Source organism: Phycodurus eques, chromosome 9, assembly GCF_024500275.1.
Source record: "Phycodurus eques isolate BA_2022a chromosome 9, UOR_Pequ_1.1, whole genome shotgun sequence".
Taxonomy (NCBI): domain Eukaryota; kingdom Metazoa; phylum Chordata; class Actinopteri; order Syngnathiformes; family Syngnathidae; genus Phycodurus; species Phycodurus eques.
Genome location: NC_084533.1, coordinates 5,625,244 through 5,648,370, shown reverse-complemented (window position 1 = coordinate 5,648,370; position 23,127 = coordinate 5,625,244). Strand labels below are relative to the sequence as shown.

The following is a 23,127-nucleotide window of genomic DNA, read 5'->3' as shown; positions in this document are numbered from 1 at the left end:
CTTAAAATGGTTAACCATTCGTACTGTGTAATGTATTTAGTTAAGGTCACTGATGGTGGTGATTTACTCACCTGACTTCTGTGCAGGCAGTGTGTTCAGTTCCCACTCAGTAAGTGTGTAAATGGTTGTCTCGCGACCAGTCCAGGGTGTACAGTATTCCAGCTGGCCCCAGCTCCTGCGCAATCCTGAACAAGTGGTGTAAGAGATATATACTGTATATATCGTGGCGGCACGGTGGCCGACTGGTTAGAGCGTCAGCCTCACAGTTCTGAGGTGCGGGGTTCAATCCCCGGCCCTGCCTGTGTGGAGTTTTCATGTTCTCTCCGGGCACTCCGGTTTCCTCCCACATCCCAAAAACATGCAAGCATTGGAGACTCTAAATTGCCCGTAGGTGTGAATGTGAGTGCGAATGGTTGTTTGTTTGTATGTGCCCTGCGATTGGCTGGCAACCGGTTCAGGGTGTACCCCGCCTCCTGCCCGATGACAGCTGGGATAGGCTCCAGCACGCCCGCGACCCTAGTGAGGAGAAGCGGCTCAGAAAATGGATGGATGGATGTATATATCGTAATTGTATATAAGAGAAGTGTGTTCCGATGGACTTAAATGTTTATTTCTTAATGAAGACCATAGACAAATATACAAAATACAGCCATTCCTCTCATGGGGGAAAAAATGCTGTCCTCTTGCAAGGGAGTCATTAATACAAACATAAAAATGTATCATTGTCACTTATAAATAAGTACAGGCTTTATACAAATGGGAATAGGTTCAGTTAAATGACAGATTGCCATCTAGCTTATAGCCACTTAGGTTCCTTTAAGTCAGTTAATGATCATCTTGTCAGCATTTTGAAACTGCAAACTACTGAGAAAATACCAGACACGTTAGTCAACTAAATTCTACCATATTTAGTTAAAAAGCCGCTCTTTCCACGCAAGTGTCTAAAAACACTGGTGGCTTTTCAGCTGTTCCACGTCGCGTACGTGCACCCCACATGAAGAACACTGCACTGAGGCCTTCTCACCGTTGTGAATCAGCTGGTGTCTCTTTAAATATTCCACTCGACTGAAGCGCTTTCCGCACGCATCGCACCCGTACGGTCGTTCTCCCGTGTGGATTCTCTGGTGCCGCTCCAGGTTCCCGAGGCGGCTGAAGCTACGCCCGCACAACGGGCATTGGTGCGGCCTCTCGCCCGTGTGCACCAGATGATGCCGCTCTAGGGAACGCGAGTGCGTGAAGCGCTTGCCGCAAATCTCGCAGCAGTGAGGCCTCTCGGCGGCGCAGGCGCATTCGTGGTTCTTGAGCGCCCATGCGTGGCTGAATGTATTACCGCAGTGGGCACAAGGGAACACGCTCTCCTCTCCGCCACTGTTCTGTAAATGGGCGCCACCTAGTGGGCAGGGGTGCTCCTCCATCTCAGCCTCTGTAGTGAAGCCGCCCCCACACTGAGGGCAGAAGTGGAGCAGGTCGGCAGCAGCGTCCTCCTCGCCTCCACTCTCGCCCGCGCTTCCCGCCGCGGACGGGTGCAGGTGCTCAGACTCCCCCTGCTCCGCTCCATCCTCTCCACTAAGAGCAGAGTCGCTCTCTCTCATCTTCCTGGACCTGCCTGACCTGAACCTCCCCGGCCTCACGTGGCCCTTCACATGGTCCTTCAAAAGCCCTCTTCCTATATGCTCCTCTCGCTGCAACGTGGGCGGCTGTGACTCTGCATCTTCTTCCTGCTCCATGCCGTCCAGTCCGATGTACTTGGGAGGCAAGCCGATCTTGCCGCCTAAAACCGCCTCCGTCGGAGGGGGCTGGGAGACCGTTATAGCGGCCTGCTCGCGGCCTCTCTCGGCCCTCAGTGCGGACTCCAATCCCCTCAGCTCGTCCACGGTCATACCGCCGGCTGATTGCTCCACTGTGCCCCCATCCCAGTCGTCGTTCTCTTTCTTGGTGGCGGTGACGCTCGGGGGATGATCTAACAGGTCTCCTGAGGTGAAAAAGTTGAGAGGAATGTGAAAAGACACTACCACCAGATTCATAATGCAATGGTGCCTTGCGATAAGAGTGATCTGACTTACAAGCTTTGAGATACAGCGGCTGAAATAAGTATTTAACACGTCACCATTCTTCTCACTAAATATATTTCCAAAGGTACTATTGACATGAAATTCTCACCAGATGTTGGGATCAACCCAAGTAATCTATACATACAAAGAAAGTAGAAGAAATAAGATCAGAAATTAATGTGTGTGTAATAATGTGAAATGACAGGGAAAAGGTATTGAACACGCCAACTGGTATTTAAGACTTTTAAAAATGTTGACGTGTTAAATACTTATTTCAGCCACTGTACAAGTAGTCATCAGGACGTTTTTTTGCTTTGACTTGCGATTAAAATTTCATTACGTGGCAGTGAACTTGGGGGGGGGGGGGTATTTTTGGCCATTTATTTAGGTACAATTAGCATTTAACCTTTATGTGCAACACATCTTAATTGAATTACTAAGTACAGTTTTTGTTTTCTATTTTTAAGCACAGTGTTCCAACCATGCATAATGTTACAGTGATTTACAATATTAAATACACTTTATGGGAATAAAACCAGTGCCTCGTTTTACGCCACTGTATTTTAATATTGGCCATTATGGTGGTACCTGGAGGGCCAAGTATTTTTTCACGGGGTATTGGGGTAAAAAGTTGGAGAGGCACTTGACTAGATGCTTTTAAATACAAAAAGGTCATAGCCGGATATTTTACAGACATGAGTGCCTGTTCATGTGCTCACTGCTTCGAAATTTTGTTTCCCCTTGTTTCCTTCTTTGCTGCCCATCCACCTGTTTCTCAGTCACAGCGGACTCAGGACCGCAGGGAACATTACGAGGCGGTGGCGGCTGTCTCACGAACATGTCAGAGATTTTTCTACAGGGATCTGGAAACTTGCCTTTCTTAGGAGGACGTGGCATTGCGCTCACACACGCAAACGTGTTCTACTCTTGGCCGGTGGGGAAAAGTGATAATCTAACATCAGTGACTCAGTGGTTAAAGTATATAAGCGACGTGATTGGCCCAGCCAATGCACTGTTGTAATTGGCGGGGGGTTTCCGTGTGGTCTTAGTGCTTGTCGAGTCTCCATTTATTATCGTTTTACATTGGACGGTAAAAAACTGTAGGGGACCAAAACCTCTGAAAAAGTACGGGGGACATGTCCCCCATATAGAATGCCTATGCTCTACAACAAGCAGCAGTTTGGTAGTTAGTGAACAATTCTTCACAAAAGAGGGTTCAAACTGTTTAATGCCACTCCAAGTTGGAGTTTACTGTCAAACTAAACATAAAACAAAGAATCACACCTTGTGTATTTAAAACAAGCACACAACTGTCTTAGAAATGTCCGTTGCTGAATGCCATCACACATTGCAAAACATAGAGGAGCTAACAAATAGCATTGGTGTCGCAATATTAAAACAGTTTAAGCTATGGCTATATGGACACAAACGGTGGAGTAACACATGCAGACATTATCAGGACTGTCCAAAACGTTTTTAGAATTCAATACGCCATTGATTAATTGAATTAAAAATATATATAGATCTAGTTTGATAGGGGTTTGTGTGTCCCAATGATCCTAGGAGCTAAGTTGTCTGGGGCTTTATGCCCCTGGCAGGGTCACCCATGGCAAACGGGTCCTAGGTGAGGGACCAGACAAAGCACGGCTCCAAAAACCCCTATGACGAGTACAATTAATGGATTCCGGTTTCCCTTGCCCGGACGCGGGTCACCGGGGCCCCCCTCTGGAGCCAGGCCAGGAGTGGGGCTCGAAGGCGAGCGCCTGGTGGCCGAGCCTGCGCCCATGGGGCCCGGCCGGGCACAGACCGAAAGGGTAACATAGGTCCCCCTTCCCATGGACTCACCACCTGTGGGAGGGGCCATAGGGGTCGGGTGCAGTGCGAGCTGGGCGGCGGCCGAAGGCGGGGACCTTGGTGACCCGATCCCCGGCTACAGAAGCTGGCTCTAGGGATGTGGAATGTCACCGCTCTGGCATGGAAGGAGCCCGAGCTGGTGTGTGAGGTCGAGAAGTTCCGACTAGATATAGTCGGACTCGCCTCCATGCACAGCTTGGTCCTCTTGAGAGGACCAGTCCTCTTGAGAGGACCAGTCCTCTTGAGAGGGGTTGGACTCTCTTCCACTCTGGAGTTGTCCACGGTGAGAGGCGCCGGGCAGGTGTGGGTATACTTATTGCTCCCTGGCTCGGCTCCTGTACGTTGGGGTTCACCCCGGTGGATGAGAGGGTAGCCTCCCTCCGCCTTCGGGTGGGGGGACGGGTCCTGACTGTTGTTTGTGCCTATGCACCAAACAGCAGTTCAGATTACCCACACTTTTTGGAGTCCTTGGAGGGGGTGCTGGAGAGCACTCCCACTGGGGACTCCATCGTTCTGCTCACGTGGGCAATGACAGTGAGACCTGGAAGGGCGTGATTGGGAGGAACGGCCCCCCCGATCAGAACCCGAGCGGTGTTCTGTTATTTGACTTCTGTGCTCATCACGGATTGTCCATAACGAACACCATGTTCAAGCATAAGGGTGTCCACAGGTGCACTTGGCACCAGGACACCCTAGGTCGCAGTTCGATCGACTTTGTGGTCGTGTCATCGGACTTGCGGCCGCATGTCTTGGACATTCGGGTGAAGAGAGGGGCGGAGCTGTCAACTGATCACCACCTGGTGGTGAGTTGGCTCCGATGGTGGGGGAAGATGCCGGTCCGACGTGGCAGGCCCAAACGTATTGTGAGGGTCTGCTGGGAACGTCTGGCCAAATCCCCTCTCAGAAGGAGTTTCAACTCCCACCTCCGACAGAACTTTGCTCATGTTCCGGAGGAGGCGAGGACATCGAGTCCGAGTGGACAACGTTCCGCGCCTCCATTGCTGAGGCGGTCGACCGGAGCTGTGTGGTCGTGGCGACAATCCCCGAACCCGTTGGTGGACACCAACAGTGAGGGATGCCGTCAAGCTGAAGAAGGAGTCTTATTGGGCCTTTTTGACCTGTGGGACTCCTGAGGCAGCTGATGGGTACCGGCTGGCCAAGCGGAATGCAGCTTTGGTGGTCACTGAAGCAAAAATTCGGGCATGGGAGGAATTCGGTGAGGCCATGAAGAAAGACTTCCGGACGGCTTCGAGGAAATTCTGGTCCACCATCCGGCGTCTCAGGAGGGGGAAGCAGTGCACCACCAACACTGTGTATGGTGGGGATGGGGCTCTGCTGACCTCGACTCGGGATGTTGTGGGGAGAATACTTCGAAGACCTCCTCAATTCCACCGACACGCCTTCCCATGAGGGAGCAGAGTCTGGGTTCTCTGAGGCGGGCTCTCCTGTCTCTGGTGTTGAGGTCACCGAGGTGGTTAAAAAGCTCCTCGGTGGCAAGGCCCCAGGGGTGGATGAGATTCGCCCGGAGTTCCACAAGGCTCTGGATGTTGTAGGACTGTCCTGGTTGACACGCCTCTGCAACATCGCGTGGCCATCGGGGACAGTGCCTCTGGATTGACAGACTGGGGTGGTGGTCCCCCTTTTTAAGACGGGGGACCGGAGGGTGTGTTCCAACTACAGGGGGATCACACTCCTCAGCCTCCCTGGTAAGGTCTATTCAGGGGTGCTGGAGAGGAGGGTCCGTCGGGAAGTCGAATCTCAGATTCAGGAGGAGCAGTGTGGTTTTCGTCCTGGCCGTGGAACAGTGGATCAGCTCTACACCCTTGGCAGGGTCCTCGAGGGTGCATGGGAGTTCGCCCAACCAGTCTACATGTGTTTTGTGGACATGGAGAAGGCGTTCGACCGTGTCCCTCGGGGGGTCCTGTGGGGGGGGGTTTCGGGAGTATGGGGTACCGAACCCCCTGATACGGGCTGTTCGGTCCCTGTACGATCAGAGTCAGAGTTTGGTCCGCATATCCGGCAGTAAGTCGGACTCGTTTCCGGTGAGGGTTGGACACCGCCAAGGCTGCCCTTTGTCACCGATTCTGTTCATAACTTTTATGGACAGAATTTCTAGGCGGAACAAAGTAAAGTCTACACCAACTAACCGCAACACAATGACCATTTGCACAATATAGTCAACAGCTGTTACGGATTTTGCAATTCAGCTCCTTGTTCGAGAGCTTGACAAAAAAGTAGTGAAACATTGAACAGTTGGACATGTCCATTCATAAGTTTAGAGGTCAAATTACATTCGCCTGTAACGGTTATAGTGTCCTTCAGGTTTATCCTGAAATTTCACCCAAAAGCCCAATATGCATTACGTTTCGTGATTAGTGTATACATACATCTCTTGTGTCAAAAATCATTATTACGTGCGAGTCGTCATAATGCTGTATGTCAGTATGCAGAGCTCGTTTACCTTCACTTTGGGCTCTGGAATTATTGCAGAAGTTGTGGTTTGGCCGGTCCATCTTCAGAGCCTCCTTGATTAGCCTGAGAGAAGCCGGTTGATATCCCTCGATTTGAGGAAACTGCATGGAGAAGCACAGAGGTTTTCCAAGCAACATCAAACAGAAGCATTTGGAGTTGATTCTTCCATTTTCTATAGTGCTTGTCATCATTACAGTCGCAGCGCCAGCTTTCGCACAGCATTCTGCGATAAGGTAACTATATGGGTGATGTCTAGTGTTGGGCATCGAGAACCGAATGGAACCAGGACTAACGTTCCGGTTCTCCCGGAACCGTGCAAATGTAAACATTTCGGTTCCCAGTTTCAAAGCCTAGTCCTCCAGCCGCGAAGAAGAAGTGGCGAAAAGCAACTTAGAAGAACGCGCAACTATGACGTGCTTGTGCCCAACGGCGGTGGCGGCGAACAAAAGTGCGTCTTAACTTTGTTAAAATGAATAACCAGTCGCCTCAGTGCAACACAACGGAATAAGATTATATTGAGCAAAGGAGGCTTTCACGATGTGTCGCGTCTGACGCGCTCCGAGCCTCAGCCTACGCCGCGCGGAGCTTCAGTCAAGTCAACTCTCAGTCAATTGGGTGAGTGAAACAATAAAATACGTCTATGACAACATTGCAACAGCTAACAAGGTAAACGGTTGCTTGCACTGATGGTTTTTAGCGTTTCTTTTGGTCTTCAAATGGAAGAAGACCAAAATAATTACAATGGAAGAAATCAAATGCAGTCAAACACAAGAATACTGTGTTGTTTCATCAATTTTCATTCCACTGTCTCTTTTTTTGACTGATGTTTTAGATTTTTGCCATTGTTCTCATTTCAGTACCGGAATCGAGGTATTTTGTGCAGGTGCAGTAACGACTTCAGAATTTTGGTAATGTGACACCAGTACTCTTGTTCCGCCATTCACTTGCAAATCGACATTTGGACTCACAAGCCAAACTAGTTGCAGACAAGCGGCGAACAACTGATTTATTCAATTCCATCGCTTGGTGTGCAGCTAGCTTAAGGGGAAAAAAGTATTTGGAAATGGCTCTATTGTAAGACAATTGGCATATTATGCTTTGAATGCTTTTTGCACAGACACTCTGCCGCCTTTTTATTTGGACATAAAAGCTCCGTGCTCCTGTGATGTGGAGAGCTGCCACCTCTGATATCAAGTCACTGGTCCTCCATTTGTCAACTACACGGCCGCAGCTATCTGACCGCAATCAAAACTCTTGTTGCGCCTTATTTTGTGTGGAGCTGCGAAGCAGTGTTGCTGTGCTGATTTCTTTTACTCCCTCACCTCCTCTTTGATGCTGGTCGTCTCCTCCCCCTCACCGCTGAGGCTGCCCTCCCCTTCCTCATCGCACACCATGCCTTCCTCATCCTTTTCACCCCTGGGGAGCTGGACAAGGTACATCTGCCTGGAATCTTTCCCTCCTTGTCCTGCTGTCATTACCACTGCTGCTGTTCCTCCTTCGCTGCCACCTCCTCCGCCTTCCTCCCACACGCCTCCAGGCCAGCCTCTTCGATAGGCTGCTGCAGGGCCCTTCTTTGACTTGCCTGCTGAGGAGAAAAGAAGACATAACGACAGGAAGGATAGACAGCGCAATGTGAGGAGGAGGAGGGAGCATGAGTGGGAGGATATGAATGGTAAGCCAGGAGAGACTGATGAAGGAGAAAAGAAGGTGGGGTGGTAAGACTGAAGGAGGAAGATGAGGGGATTGTAGTGCCGAGTGTAAGCCTTACCATGTAACCGCTACACTGGATATGTGTTGCAGATATCTGTTATTCAGTTTTACCCAATCAAAAAGAACATTTGAGGTATGTGAAACTGCATTCTTCCTATCCACAAATGGCATGTTCGGTATCTACAACCTCATTTCCCCTAAGATAAATGTCACTTTTGCCATTAACAGTAAATGTACGCCGTTTCTCATTACAGGTATCCATAATTCAGTGGAATTGTAGATGTCTGCATCTCCACTTTTAGATATCTCAAATTTGATTCCGTCTCGTCATCATAATTCCAGTATAACATCTTTATTTCCCCTTAATCAACACCTGTATCTACATATCCCTTTTCAGATACACTATATTACCAAAAGTATTCGTCCACCTGCCTTGACTCAGATATAAATTTAAGTGACATCCCATTCTTAATCTATAGGGTTTAATATGGTCCACCCTTTGCAGCTATAACAGCTTAATCTCTTCTGGAAAGGTTGTCCACAAGGTTTAGGAGTGCGTTTATGGGAATTTAGAACCATTTGTGAGATTATACACTGATGTTGGACGAGAAGGCCTGGCTCTATAGCCTTCTATAGCGTTGAGTTCAGGATTGTGCAAGCCAGTCAAGTTTATCTCCATCGAACGCTTTCATCCGTGTCCCTATGAACCTTGATTTGTGCACTGATGTACACAGTGTTGTACCTGAACATGCACCTGAACGAGTTCATATTTTGAGCGAACATGACCTGAATTCATTTCTGCCTGATGAACGTAACTGGCGACAAAGAACGGTTTTCGAACGAAAGTTAATTTTCATTCAGGAGTGTCAGGTTTTGTTAGGGACTTCAAGGACAAAGCCATTTGAACACACTATATACGAGCCTTCGTATGTCAGCGGATAAACACTGGATTTGGCAACCGATTCAGTGCGGCCACGGCCGCCGTTCATGGCAGGCACGTGGCCGCACAGCCACGTCTCTCTGTGTGAGAACGTGAGGTGCGTTCAGGGACACTTTGTAAATGGGAGAGAATGTGTTCTTTGGTGGTTCTTTTATAATACAGTACATAATTGTAAAAATTGATTAGGCCTACTGTAAAATTCTTCAGTTAAAACTTTGTACGATCACACTGTCATGATGTGGAATTTATTTTGTAATAAATAAAATATTTTGTTAATAGAGTCAACCAGAGCTGCGAGGAATCCAAAGTTATCAATGTCCTTTCACCATCGTTCTTGTCGTACTGTGTTGCATCTTTTTGTTTGCACATTAAAGCCAATACTCCTATTTTTGTTTTAATTACTCATTTTTAAAAAGTCCATTCAAGCAACACATCTTTCCTCATGTTTTTGAGATTGTAGGGTGAAAGCTGCAGCTGGCTACTGGTGTGGACTGAATGGGTGGCAACAATCGGAAAATAAAATGCCAGTATTTTAAGGGGAACAGCCCATCAGGAAAATATTGAGGGGGAAAAAAGAACTATGAACTAGTTCATTTTTGGAATGGTAAACTTAGTTCAAAATTTTGAATAATCAACTATGAACTAGTTTGCATAGAAAATGAACTTTCCTAACACTGGATTGACAGACAAGTTGGAACAGGAGGGGGCCATCTGCAAACTGTTTCCACAAAGTTGGAAATGCCCAAAATATTAGCCCTGAGCTCCAGTAAAAGAAACAATGCCTCAGCATACCAAGAGATTTTGGACAGTAAAACAGTTTGGGGATTACCCCTTCCTGTTCCAACATGTCTGTGCACCAGTGCACAAAGCAAGGTCCATAAAGACATGGATGAGAGAATTTGGTACGGATGAACTTGACTGGCCTGCACAAGGTCCTGCCCTCAACCCGATAGAACACCTTTGGGTTGATTTCGAGTGGAAGGTGAGCCAGGCCTTCTTGTCTAACAGTGTGTGACAAATTCCCATAAACTCACTGCTAAACCTTGCTGAAAGCCTTCCCGCATTAGTTGAAGCTGTTACAGCTGTAAAGGGTAGACCAACATCATATTAAACCTTATGGATTTAGAATGGAATATCACTTAAATCATATGTGAGTCAAGGCAAGTGAGCAAATACTTTTGGCATTATAGTCAAGTTTTAACTGGCGAAATTATGCTGCACATATCTAACGAGCAATCGTGGCCGCCATCTTTGTGGAAGGAAGTTTCTTATAAAAAAAAAATAAAATAAAAAAAAACCAAACATAATAAGCACTTAAAACGCCTCTAAAATCCATCCATAAGAAAACAATTGATTACCAAAGGACATACCCTATTATACTGTCCACACTGCTGTTCTCACTAATAACATTCCATCCATCCAGCCATCCATTTTCTGAGCCGCTTCTCTTCACGAGGGTTGCGGGGGTGCTGTAGCCTATCCCACCTGTCATCGGGCAGGAGGCGGGGTACACCCTGAACTGGTTGCCAGCCAATCGCAGGGCACATACAAACAAACAACCATTCGCACTCACAGCCACACCTACGGGCAATTTCGAGTCTCCAATTCATGCATCCATCCATCCATTTTCTGAGCCGCTTCTCCTCACAAGGGTCGCGGGCGCGCTGGAGCCCATCCCAGCTGCCATCGGGCAGGAGGCGGGGTACACCCCGAACTGGTCGCCAGCCAATCACAGGGCACATAGAAAGAAACAACCATTCGCACTCACAGTCATGCCTACGGGCAATTTAGAGTCGCCAATTAATGCATGTTTTTGGGATGTGGGAGGAAACCGGAGTGCCCGGAGAAAACCCACGCAGGCACGGGGAGAACATGCAAACTCCACACAGGCGGGGACGGGGATTGAACCCCGCACCTCAGAACTGTGAGGCTGACGCTCTAACCAGTCGGCCACCGTGCCGCCCAATTTATGCATGTTTTTGGGATGTGGGAGGAAAGCGGAGTGCCCGGAGAAAACCCACACAGGCACGGGGAGAACATGCAAACTCCACACAGGCGGGGCCGGGGCTTGAACCAGGGTCCTCAGAACTGTGAGGCTGACGCTCTAACCAGTCGTCCACCGTGCCGCCGAGTAACATTCCATTTGCCCTATTTAAGTCAAGTTTTTAGGGCAGGTGATGGCGTTTGAAACGTTAAGGTCGTTTTGACATGTTGACTTGGAGAACCCCTCGGCATTTTGGTGCGTACGAGTGTATTGGTGGAAATTTTCAATTGAAACCTGTCAGCCAATTGGAGAAGGGCTTCCCAGAGTAGCAGACCAAATGAAAGGGTCGAGGAGATATGTTGAGAAATAATGAAGTTATACTATTTTGCTCTAATTGGAATGCAATTTTCACCAGATTTTCGGTAGGCATTACTACACAAAAATGTTCCCCAAAAAGGCAATTTTTCTGACACGAAAAACTCTGAGTTCCTTTGTGGCCTCCTGGATGAGTCATTGCTGTTCCCTTGAGTTAATCTTTGTAGGTCGGCCATTCCTGGGAAGGTTCACCACAGTTCCATGTTTTCTCCATGTGAGGATAATGTCTCTCCCGAGGGTTCGCTGGAATCCTAAAGTTTTAGAAATGGCTTTTGTAACCCTTTCCAGACTGATGTCAATGACTTTGTTTCTCGACTGTTCTAGAACTTCTTTGGATCGTGCCATTTTGTTGCAGCTTTTTTTAGATCTTTTTTTTTTTTTCCCCTTAATAAATGAAATCATTTAAAACTTGGGTTATATTTGTGTGATATTTATATTTGCTTGATGATCTTAAACATGGGGGACGACTGGTTTGCACATCTGCCTCACAGTTCTGAGGACCGGGGTTCAAGTCCCAGCCCTACCTGTGTGGAGATTGCATGTTCTCCCCGCGCCTGCGTGGGTTTTCTCCGGGCACTCCGGTTTCCTCCCACATCCCAAAAACATGCATGGTAGGTTAATTTAAGATTCCAAATTGCCCATAGGTGTAAATGTGAGTGCGAATGGTTGTTTGTTTATATGTGCCCTGCGATTGGCTGGCGACCAGTTCAGGATGTACCCTGCCTCTCGCCCGAAGTTAGCTGGAATAAGATCCAGCATCCTGCGACCCTCGTGAGGATAAACGGTACAGAAAATGGATGGATGGATCTGAACCATTAAAGTGGGGAAACTATGTAAACCTAAGAATGTGAGAAAAGGGCCAATAATTTTTCATGGCACCGTAAATAGCAAAAGGAAAGTAATTTGTCCTAGGCAAAATGATGTTACAGATACCTGTAATTCTGTTTTGATAAGGTAAAACTTGAATTACAGATATCATTGTTGTTTCGACAAGTAACAATTACGTTAGATATCCTGAATGGAAATTCCAACTATTCAAAATGTAATTACGACTAGTCAGAAAGCTGTTGCTGCTATCTACAATATTAATTCAGGATACTCAAACTTAGCTTTTCAATGTTGAATCTGCTTGTTATATAAGTGAATCGAAGAGATGTAGAGCGAGAGAGGGAAGGACAGGAAGTACACGAAGTGGAGAGAACGCTTAATTGCAGCAGCAGTAGTGGTGGTGGAGGAGTAGTGGAAAAGGAGCGCGCGGGAGGTGACGAACGAGCGAAGGGCACAGGAGGAGGCGGGGGCTGGCTAGAAGGGAGGAGGGGAGGGGCAGCGTAGTGAAGGCGGTGGGGGAGGGAGCGGAGCAATGAAGGGAGGGCAGGAGGAGGAGCTTCAAAGAGCGAGGGAGGTATAAGGCGGAGGAGGCTGAGGAAGAGGGGGAGGGAGAAATAAAGATGGGAGAGGTGGAGCACAGAGGGATAAGAAACAAGAGGAGAATTGAGGCAAAGGAAGTGTCAAAGCACAAGGGAGAGAGAATGGAGAGAAGACAAAGGGAGGAGGAGGCAGGGAATGAGGAAAGGAGGAGGGATGGAGAAATTGAGAAATGGTGTGTCAAAGTACAGGAGAAATAAGAGGGGGAGAGAGAGGAAAGAAAAGTGTTAAAGAAAAGTAGAAGGTGCGTGGGATGGAGGAGAACAAAGAGGGAGGCACAGAGAGGAGGAGAGCGGGAGGAGGAGGCATAGGCTGATGATAGAGGGAGTAAGAGGATCAAAGCACAGGAGAGGAAGACTGGGGAGGTGGAGAGAGAGAGAGAGAGAGGGGAGCGAGGAGAGCGGCAGAGGATGTGAGGAAGAGGAGGGAGGGGAGCATGGTTTCTCAAAGAACAGGAGAGAGGAAAAAGAGGGCGGTGGAAGACAGGGAGAAGGCAAAAGAGTTTAAGACACGTAGGAAAAAGAAAAGGAGGAAGTGTGTGTCAGCGCACACACAGAGCCAAGTGGGGACTTCAACGTGCAGAAAGGAGAGGGAGGGAGTGATGTGCTCCTGCCAGATGGTTTGCAACAAAACAAGTGTCTCTTGGTACAACTTGCCTTCTTTTTCGGGCCCAACCGATATGGATTTTTTTTTTTTTTTTTTTTTAAGCCGATTCATTTAAAAATATAGAATGAATAAAATAACTTATTTTGGTCCCAGCGACAAATATGAATTACAAGACAGAGCCGTTGACTGTTTTACAATACTTAGTTCTTCAGCATCTGATTCATTTTACAACAGAGAGGTACTTTCAAGTACAAAAAGATGGATGAATTTATCTTTAGATTTAGGTCAGGGGTGTCCCAAGCTATGGTAATTTGCAGCCCACCGTCCATTTTTCAGGAGCCCACAGTATGTACTAATAAAGACATTTCACACGGCCCGCAATGCTGGTTTAATTTTTTTTTTTTGTTAAAAAGTGGACGTGGGCAGCATGAGAGGTGTGTGTGTATATTGACAAACAAGGTGTGTGTGGGGCGGGGATGTGGTTGATGGTACCACTACTAATAATAAAATTGATTTGACATACTGTACAAAATATGCAAATACATTATTTTCAACTAAAATAGTAACAAATTGTCTTCTTCACGCTGTGGCGAATAAAGCTATATCACTTTTAGAAGCAAAAATGATCACCTTCACTCTGCTCCATGTCACGGTCCGATTTGTGAACCTATCACATTAATGATCTTTAAGTAAGTGTTTTAACAATGGTCAGTTTACTGTAGACTGCTCGTTTTTGTTCTGAATGTGGTGCTGGGATTCGGCGGGCTCATCAGGGCAGGGATGCAGGGCCCCTGGCCACCCAAAAATCTTGGAAAGTCCCACTGTGAACTTAACATCCTTTAACAGAAAACTGTGACATAAATTGATTTTAGCATTTTTAATAAATTATGCGGCCCTCGGAGGAAGAAGTTTAGGCATCCCTGATTTAGGTAAAAAAATGTATGCAGTATATAAGCAACATAACGAGTGAAGGCGGCACGGTGTATGACTGGTTAGCACTTCTACCTCACAGTTTTGAGGATCCAGGTTCAAATCCGGCCTTGCCTGTGTGGAATTTGCATGTTCTGCCCGTGCCTGCGTGGGTTTTCTCCAGGTACACCGGTTTCCTCCCACATCCCCATCCCAAAAACATTCATGATAGTTTCATTGAAGACTCTGAACTGCCCGTAGGTGTGAGAGTGAATGGTTGTTTGTTTATATGTGCCCTGCGATTGGCTGACGACCAGTTCAGGGTGTACCCTGCCTCTCTCCCGCCCAAAGATAGCTGGGATAGGCTCCAGCACACCTACGACCCTCGTGAGGAAAAGTGGTACTGAAAATGCATGCATGGATAATGAGTGAAGTTACTCGCAACACACGAGGCATGATGCCCTTTAACATTAAATCACATAGCTTCTACTCCCTTATTTTCTTTGCCATGACGTAATGAGTTCAAAATAAAAGCCAGAGGCCTTTCTCAGATGTCAAAACAAGTCATCTTTGACAGTTGCATTTTAAATACAGGATATGATGTGCATAGAGACAGTTACACTGAAACGGGAGCCAATTATTTTGTGTGTGCACTTACGCTGATTGTTTTGTGCATTGCGGCTGTGTTTTTTACTCTAGTTCCTGTATTGTCATTTGCTTGATTTCCATTACCTTTGTCTTATGTTGTAATGGGTTGGTGTGAAAAACAACAACAAAAACGCAAAAATGTGGCCATTTTTGCCCCAAAAAAAGTCTTATATTAGCAGATAAAATCGGCCGGCCGATTAATCGGTCAGGGCCCTGCTACTTATGCAGCAACATCCACGTTTCTCACATTTAAACAATAACAATTGTATAATTGTAATATCGTATAATAACACCCGCTGAGAAAGCATCACTTCCACTTACGGTCCGTCTCAACTTTTCGTTTGTGACGTCCTCCCTCCTCGGCCGTTGGTCCGGCATTGCGGCGGCTGGCGGCCCAGCCCACGCCGTACATGCGTTCTGTCCTCAGCTTGTTCTCGGTGAGCCTCAGGCGCAGCTTAAGAGCGTCATTCTCCTTACGGTTTAGGGAAAGTTCCACCAGGTAGTCGGCCACTGTCTCCTGGAACAATTTGGTGATCTCGCACACAGATGCCCGGATGAGGCTGTCCATAATGGCTGTCAAATGTGTCTCGAATGTGGTCACCGATTCCTCCATCGTCGCGGGGACCGGTCCGAACGGGAGCTGGACATCATGATGTTTGTTACCATGGTAGTGCTAACCAAAGACTGAGCCATGCCTCGAACAGTGAAAAAACAATTACAATGCCGTGAAAATTTATTGGCCCCCTCCTCAAATTATTGTATTTTTGCACAGTTTCCCCACTTGTAATGTTTAAGATTATCAAACAAAGGTAAATAGACAAATATAGCCCAAGTGGACATAGCATGCTGATTTTAAACAGTGATTTCATTTATTAAGGGCAAAAAAAAAAACTCAAAGTTACCTGGCCCTGTGTGGAAAAGTAATGGCCCCCTAAACCTAATAACTGGTTGGGCAATCATCAGCAGCAACAACGGAAATCAAACATTTTAGCAACGAGTCTTTCACATCTCTAATGGAGATATTTTGGCTCACTCCTCCTTGCAGAATTGTTTGAATTCAGCAAAAACGGAGGGTTTTCAAGCATGAACGGCCTTTCCAAGGTCATGCCACTGCATTTCAAACTGATTCAAGTCTGGACTTTGACTAGGCCACTCCAAAACCTTAATTTTGTTTTTTAAGCCATTCACAAGTTGACTTGCTGGTGTGTGTTGGATCATTATCCTGCTGCAGAACCCAAGTGCACTCAGCTTGAGGTCACAAATCGATAGATGTCAATTACAACCCCAATTGCAATGAAGTTGGGACGATGTGTTAAACATAAATAAAAACAGAATACACTGATTTCCAAATCATGTTCAAACTATATTTAATTTAATACACTACAAAGACAAGATATTGAATGTTCTAACTGATAAACTTTATTGTTTTCAGCAAATAATCATTAAATTGGAATTTTATGGCTGCAACACATTCCAAAAAAAGCTGGGACAGGGTCATGTTTACCACTGTGTTACATCACCTTTTCTTTTAACAACATTCAATAAACGTTTGGGAACTGAGGACACCAATTGTTGCAGCTTTGTAGGTGGAATTCTTTCCCATTCTTGCTTGACGTACAGCTTCAGCTGTTCAACCGTCAGGGGTCTCCATTGTCGTATTTTACGCTTCATAATGGGCCACACATTTTCAATGGGAGACAGGTCTGGACTGCAGGCAGGCCAGTCTAGTACCCGCACTCTTTTACTACGAAGCCACGCCGTTGTAACACGTGCAGAATGTTGTTTGGCATTGTCTTGCTGAAATAAGCAGGGGCGTCCATGAAAAAGGCGTTGCTTGGATGGCAGCATATGTTTCTCCAAAACCTGTATGTACCTTTCAGCATTAATGGTGCCTTCACAGAAGTTACCCATTGGCACTAACACAGCCCCATACCATCAGAGATGCTGGCTTTTGAACTTTGCGTCCATAACATTCCGGATGATTCTTTTCCTCTTTGGCCCGGAGGACACGACGTCCACAATTTCCACAAACAATTTGAAATGCGGACTCGTCGGACCACAGAACACTTTTCCACTTTGCGTCAGTCCATCTTAGATGAGCTCGGGCCCAGAGAAGCCGGTGGCGTTTCTGGGTGTTGTTGATAAATGGCTTTTGCTTTGCATAGTAGAGTTTCAAGTTGCAGTTACAGATGTAGCACCGAACTGTATTTACTGACATTGGTTTTCTGAAGTGTTCCTGAGCCCATGTGGTGATATCCTTGACACATTGATGTCGGTTTTGTGCCGCCTGAGGGATCGAAGGTCACGTGCATTAAATGTTGGTTTTCGGCCTTGTCGCTTACATGCACTGATTTCTCCAGATTCTCTGAACCTTTTGATGATATTATGGCCCGTAGATGATGAAATCCCTGAATTCCTTGCAATTGTACATTGAGGAACATTGTCTTAAACTGTTCTAATATTGTCTCACGCACTTGTTCACAAAGAGGTGAACCTCGCCCCATCTTTGCTTGTGAAGCTCCTTTTATACCCAATCATGGCACCCATCTGTTCCCAATTAGCCTGTTCACCTGTGGGATGTTCCAAAAAAAGTGTTTGATGAGCATTCCTCAACTTTCTCAGTCTTTTTTGCCACCTGTCCCAGCCTTTTTGGAACGTGTTGCAGCCATAACATTTTAAGTTAAGGATTATTTGCCAAAAACAATAAAGTTTATCAGTTTGAACATTAAATATCTTGTCTTTGTAGTGTATTCGATTAAATATAGGTTGAACATGATTTGCAAATCATTGTATTCTGTTTCTGCGATTGGCTGGCAACCAGTTCAGGGTGTACCCCGCCTCCTGCCCGATGACAGCTGGGATAGGCTCCAGCACGCCCGCGACCCTAGTGAGGAGAAGCGCGCTCAGAAAATGGATGGATGGATGGATGTATTCTGTTTTTATTTATGTTTAACACAGCGTCCCAACTTCATTGGAATTGGGGTTGTACTTTATTTAAAGACTGTTCTGGAATTTCTTTGGACCGTGTGATTTTCTTCCAGCATTTTCAGCTCTTTTGTCTGACTTGATTTTGTTGGGACAGATTCGTTTAAAGGATTTCTTGATTTAACAGGTCTGGAGCTAATCAGGTTTGGAAGTGATCAGTGAAAATGAACCAAAAATTCTGATTCGCCACAATTAAGTTCTGATTTAACAAGGGGGGTAATTACTTTTTCACACAGGGCCAGGTAACTTTGAATAATTTTTTCCCTTAATAAATTAAATCATTTAAAAACAGAATTCTAAATTCACTTGGATTATATTTGTCTGATATTTACTACATTTGTTTGATGATCTTAAACAAAGTGGGAAAACTATTAGGGTTGGGAACAAGCAGTTCTACACAGCGGACATCGAATCAGTCCTGTGTTCTTCCATCACAGTCTGGTTTGGCGCTGCTACAAAAAAGGACAAACTCCGACTGCAACGGACAATCAAAACTGCTGAAAGGATTGTCGGTACCCCCCTACCCAACCTTGAGGACTTGGACACTGCCAGAACTAAGACAAGAGCGTGCAAAATCCTCTCGGACCCTCCACATCCCCGTCACCGGCTCTTCCAGCGCCTTCCCTCAGCTAGGCGCTACCGATCAATGCAAACTAGAACTAGCAGACATTCCAACAGCTTCTTCCCTCTTGCGATCAACTTCTTAAACACCTAACCTACAATTCCATTACAACATGCTGGCAATTTTTTTGACTTGAGTTTGTTGTCACATTTCTGTGGGGCCAATTCTACATTACTCGTGCACTCACCGTAGTAGTCTGTTGTTGACCAATACTGGCCACTCATGCCAGAGTAGCATCTGCACCATTTGCACACTGATTGAGGAGTATCTGCAACATTTGCACAATCAACCTTCTCCCAGATTATCGCACTACTCGCTTGAAGTCTCGGCGCCGTTTGCACAATGGTCATTGCAGCGGACTATTGCAATAAGTGTTTCGAACTGCTCTGCATCTTTTTGCACAATTGTAAAAAAAAAAATTGTATTTTTTAAATGTACCGCCATTACCAGATAACTAGCAACCCTTTATAGTTCAGTGACTGTTTTTTGTCAATGTCTTTATGTCTCAAAAGTGTTCTCTGTCAATTGACTGTCTGTTGTTGTACTAGAGCGGCTCCAACTACCGGAGACAAATTCCTTGTGCGTTTTTTGGACATACTTGGCAAATAAAGATGATTCTGATTCTGATAAACCGATGCGACCGGATAGCCGTTCGTAAATGCGAGAGATACGACTCGATCAGGAGCAGACTCCCTCATCGACACGAAATCCGCCAGGAATCCGTAGATACGTCGATTGTCGGGCTGCGGACCAGATATCGCAAGGCTAGGAATCGGTTGCCTGGGGGCTTTATGGTTTTCATCTCGTAAAACAAGCGCGAGAGGTCTCGCACTGTGCTCCGCAGATAATGTTATGTTTACAACCAAACGCAGCAGTGGTGGATACTAGCAACACTACTAGCTTAACTACATTTCTCTGTAGCGTCACTATTTCAACATCAAATAGCTTATTAGTAGTTAGGCTACTTTCATGGTCACGGCGATAGCAAAGTATCGTTCCCCCAGAAATTGCAAACATTGAATGCAACGCCACATTATGTACTTTATCTCAAGTCCGCTGTCATCACCGGCGAAATGTACGCCGCAGATTGTAAACATGCAGACAATATGACAAAGGTAGGTACATCTCAGCAATTTCCTTGAAATGTAACTCAGCAAACTAATGCTTCTTCTCGAGTCCTCGCATTATATGTTCGTGTTGGTACTGTGCGACCCTAAAAAAGAAACTTCCAAGAGGACACACAGCCAGGAACATCCCCAATACGACACAACAATCGCCACTTAAACTAAGCCAGTCATCACGACTTAAAAGTTCAAAAAGTCAGTCAGCACTCAACAAGCAGCAAAATTTTTTTATAAAATTTAATTTAAAGAAAAACCAGTGTGTGTGTGTGTGTGTGTGTGTGCGCGTGTGTGTGTGTGTGTGTGCAGTGGCGGTCCTAGCTTGAATGGCACGGTGTGAGAGACCAGCATGGCTGTTTAAATATTTTTTGTGCAGTTTGTGGAGAAAATCTTCCAAATTAATTGTTGTGGTCTATTGAAATAATTAATTTGATATTTAAATAAAATTACATATAATTTTTATTTTTACAGTGCCATAAAACAACACTGCTCAGGGTTAAGTGGTCTTTTACACTGCAAGTTTGAAAATAAGGTTAGAAAATGTGCTGATATAGAATTGGGTTAAGTCAAGGTTCTTTATGATTAGCACCGGTGGAAAAAGATTTTCTGCACCGAATCAATCTCGAGAATCGTATCGCTCCCATACTGAATCGAATTGTATCGAATCATTCCACCCGTAAAGCTATCGTTTCTTTAATCGAATCGCTACCTGTGTATCTAGATATGTATCGAATCGGCCTCGTGCCAGAGATTCCCAACCCTAGAAACTATGCAAAAATACAAGAATTTGAGAAGGGGACCAATACTTTTTCACATTTCGTTTGAGTAATTTCCTTTCAGTCACCTTTTTGCAAATATCTACACACACAAAATTCTTGGTAACCCTCTGTTAATGAAAGAAAATCCCACAGTGGTCACAGAAATAACTAGAATCTGACAAACGATAAATTTAAAAAATAACTAAAATCAACCAGTGAAAAACAGACATTGCTTTTGAATTGTGGTTCAACAGAAGTATTTAAAAAAATAAAATTAAAAAATACATTTTAAAAACTCATGAAACAGGCCTGGACAGAAATGATGGTACGACTAGAAAAGATTGAAAATAATTTGACCTTAGACATGTTCAAGCGAAGCGTCCTCTAATTTGCATCACATGTGTCTTCAGACTTGTAAACAGTCAGTTGGCCTATTTAAAGTGTGACAAATAATCACTGTGCGGTTGGGTGACATGCTATATACCACAGTAAACATGGACCAGAGGAAGCGAAGGAGAGTTCTTTTAGATTTGAAAGAAAATTATAGACAAGCACGTTAAAGGCTACAAGACCATCTCCAAGCAGCTTGACGTTCCCGTGACTACTAGTTGCACATATTATTCAGAAATTGAAGATCCACGGGACTCGAGCCAAGCTCCCTGGACATGGCTGAAAGGAGGAAAATTGATGACAAATTGAAAAGACTGCTAATACGAATGGTAACAAAAGAGCCCAGAGCACCCTCCAAAGAAAATAAAGATGAACTCCAAGGTCAAGGTACATCAGAGTCAGATCGCACCATCCGTCGTTGTTTGAGCCAACGTCGACTTCATGGGAGAAGACCAAGGAGGACACCACTGTTGAAAAGAAATCATAAAAAAGCGAGACTGGAATTTGCCAAACTGCAAGTTTGACAAGTCACAAAGCTTCTGGGAGAACGTCTTAAGGACAGATGAGAAAAAAGTACATTTTTTGGCAAGGCACGTCGACTATGTTCACAGACACAACAATGAAACACAGCAAGAAAAGAACACTCTCTCAACTGTGAAACATGGATGGGGCTCTGTCATGTTCTGGGGCTGCTTCGCTACATCTTGTAGAGGGTACGATGTTATCTCAAGACTATTAAGGTATTCTCGAGAGAAATGTGCTGCCCAGTGTAAGAAAGCTTGGTTTCAGTCCCAGGTCATAGGTCTTGCAACAGGATAATGGTCCAAAATGCACAGTTAAAAACACCTAGGAATGCCTAAGAGCAAAACATTGGACTATCCTGAAGTGGCCTTCTATGACCCCTGATCTAAATCCTATTGAACATCTCTGGAAGGAGCTGAAACACACCATCTGGAGAAGGCACCATTCAAACCTGAGAACACTGGAGCAGTTTGCTCATGAAGAGTGGGCTAAAATACCCGCTGAAAGGTGCAGAATTCTCACTGAAAGTTACAAAAATTGTTTCATTGCGGTGATTGCCTCAAAATGTTGTGCAACAATATATTTTAAGGGTACCACCACTTTTGTGCAGGCCTGTTTCTTGAGTTTGTGTGTTTTTGTTGTTGTTTTTTTTTAAAATATTTTTATTGAACCACATTTCAAAACCAATGTCCGGTTTTCATTTGGTTAATTTTCAATACATTTGTATTCATTATTACTTTTGTCAGATTCAAGCTATTTCTGTGACCACTGTGGGTTCTTGCTTCATTAACAGAGAGGAACCAACAACATTGTCCACGAGTGTGTGTGTGTGTTTATATATTTATATATATATATATATATATATTATATATATATATATATATATATATATATATAAACATACACGACACAACAGCAAACGTGGTCTATGCGTCGCAAATACAAATGTTGCCCATGACGCGTGACTATGTCGTTATTCCTCTCATTCATTTAAATTCCCAGACTATTGTTGGAGCCAAACGGCTCATAAATGTTAAGTAAATGTCAAAACAGAGCATTCTGGAGTCATGCATTCGAATGGAAACGGGATCATGCTGAAACTGAGGCGCTGCAACCTCCGCATAACGTTACGGGGCGGTCGCATTCGCCAGCAGGCTAATTTGCCTTTAAATACTCACCGTATGTTTAGATGCCTGTGGTGACTCCTTGAAAATCGCAGAAAGGCCGCTTGGGCTCAACGATCTAGACGCAGGCCGAGCCCAATTCGAAAGCAAAGGAAGACGGCGACAAAGGAAAGCGCCATCGAACTTCTCTGCTGCTTCCCACCGCGACTCTTTTTTTCCCCCTCGGCTCCCTCAACGCTGCCGAATGATGCTTGGTGACACTGCGCATGCTCGGTAAAGTCACATAACGTACAGACAAGAGCAGTCGCGCTACGAGCACGAAAAACATTGATTTGGAGTCAATATTCTTGTCGATGTGAGCGCTAAAGTCGAGTTTCTAGAAATAATAATCTCGCTGCTTTGTTTGTTAATATTATCTAGATAACGTGCAATCCAGAACGGCCGTGGAGCGCTCTTAAAACAAAAGGGGTAAAAAGCCGTCACGTCCTCTGGCCTATAGATAGTAGTACCCAGAAACCCCGTTGGGCCTGATTCTAACGTCGACATCCCCGCCATATTTGATGTGGCAAAGTAGCGATCAGAGCGGATGCTTCAATCATTTTCTGTTCGGAGATGTGGCAAACGTTTTCAG

The 23,127-nt window shown here is 45.5% G+C and overlaps 1 protein-coding gene across 4 annotated transcripts; it reads right to left on the bottom strand.

Moving 5' to 3' along the window:
• Positions 1-18: 18 nt before the first annotated feature.
• si:dkeyp-121d2.7 (zinc finger protein 169) lies at positions 19-22,833 on the bottom strand. Of its 4 annotated transcripts, none has more exons than XM_061686698.1 (6): positions 22,551-22,833; positions 15,296-15,669; positions 7,700-7,962; positions 6,367-6,478; positions 1,025-1,972; positions 19-185 (listed from the first exon to the last, which is right to left on the bottom strand). In XM_061686698.1, the coding sequence occupies exons 2-6, from the start codon at positions 15,585-15,587 to the stop codon at positions 64-66; spliced, it is 1,737 nt and encodes a 578-aa protein (XP_061542682.1). In that variant the 5' UTR covers positions 15,588-15,669; positions 22,551-22,833; the 3' UTR covers positions 19-63. The 4 variants fall into 4 exon arrangements, with proteins under 4 accessions (XP_061542682.1, XP_061542681.1, XP_061542683.1 ...); XM_061686697.1 differs by having other exon boundaries at positions 15,296-15,614; XM_061686699.1 differs by having other exon boundaries at positions 20-185; positions 7,700-7,959; positions 15,296-15,614; positions 22,551-22,832.
• Between the last annotated feature and the right edge of the window lie 294 nt (positions 22,834-23,127).

Excerpts from the sequence above, each read along its gene's own strand:
- si:dkeyp-121d2.7 (XM_061686698.1), bottom strand. The coding sequence starts at position 15,587 with ATGGAGGAATCGGTGACCACATTCGAGACACATTTGACAGCCATTATG. Across the intron at positions 1,973-6,366 it reads TTCCAGAGCCCAAAGTGAAG|GAGACCTGTTAGATCATCCC; the intron begins GTAAACGAGCTC and ends TTTTCACCTCAG. Across the intron at positions 186-1,024 it reads ACACCAGCTGATTCACAACG|GATTGCGCAGGAGCTGGGGC; the intron begins GTGAGAAGGCCT and ends CCACTTGTTCAG.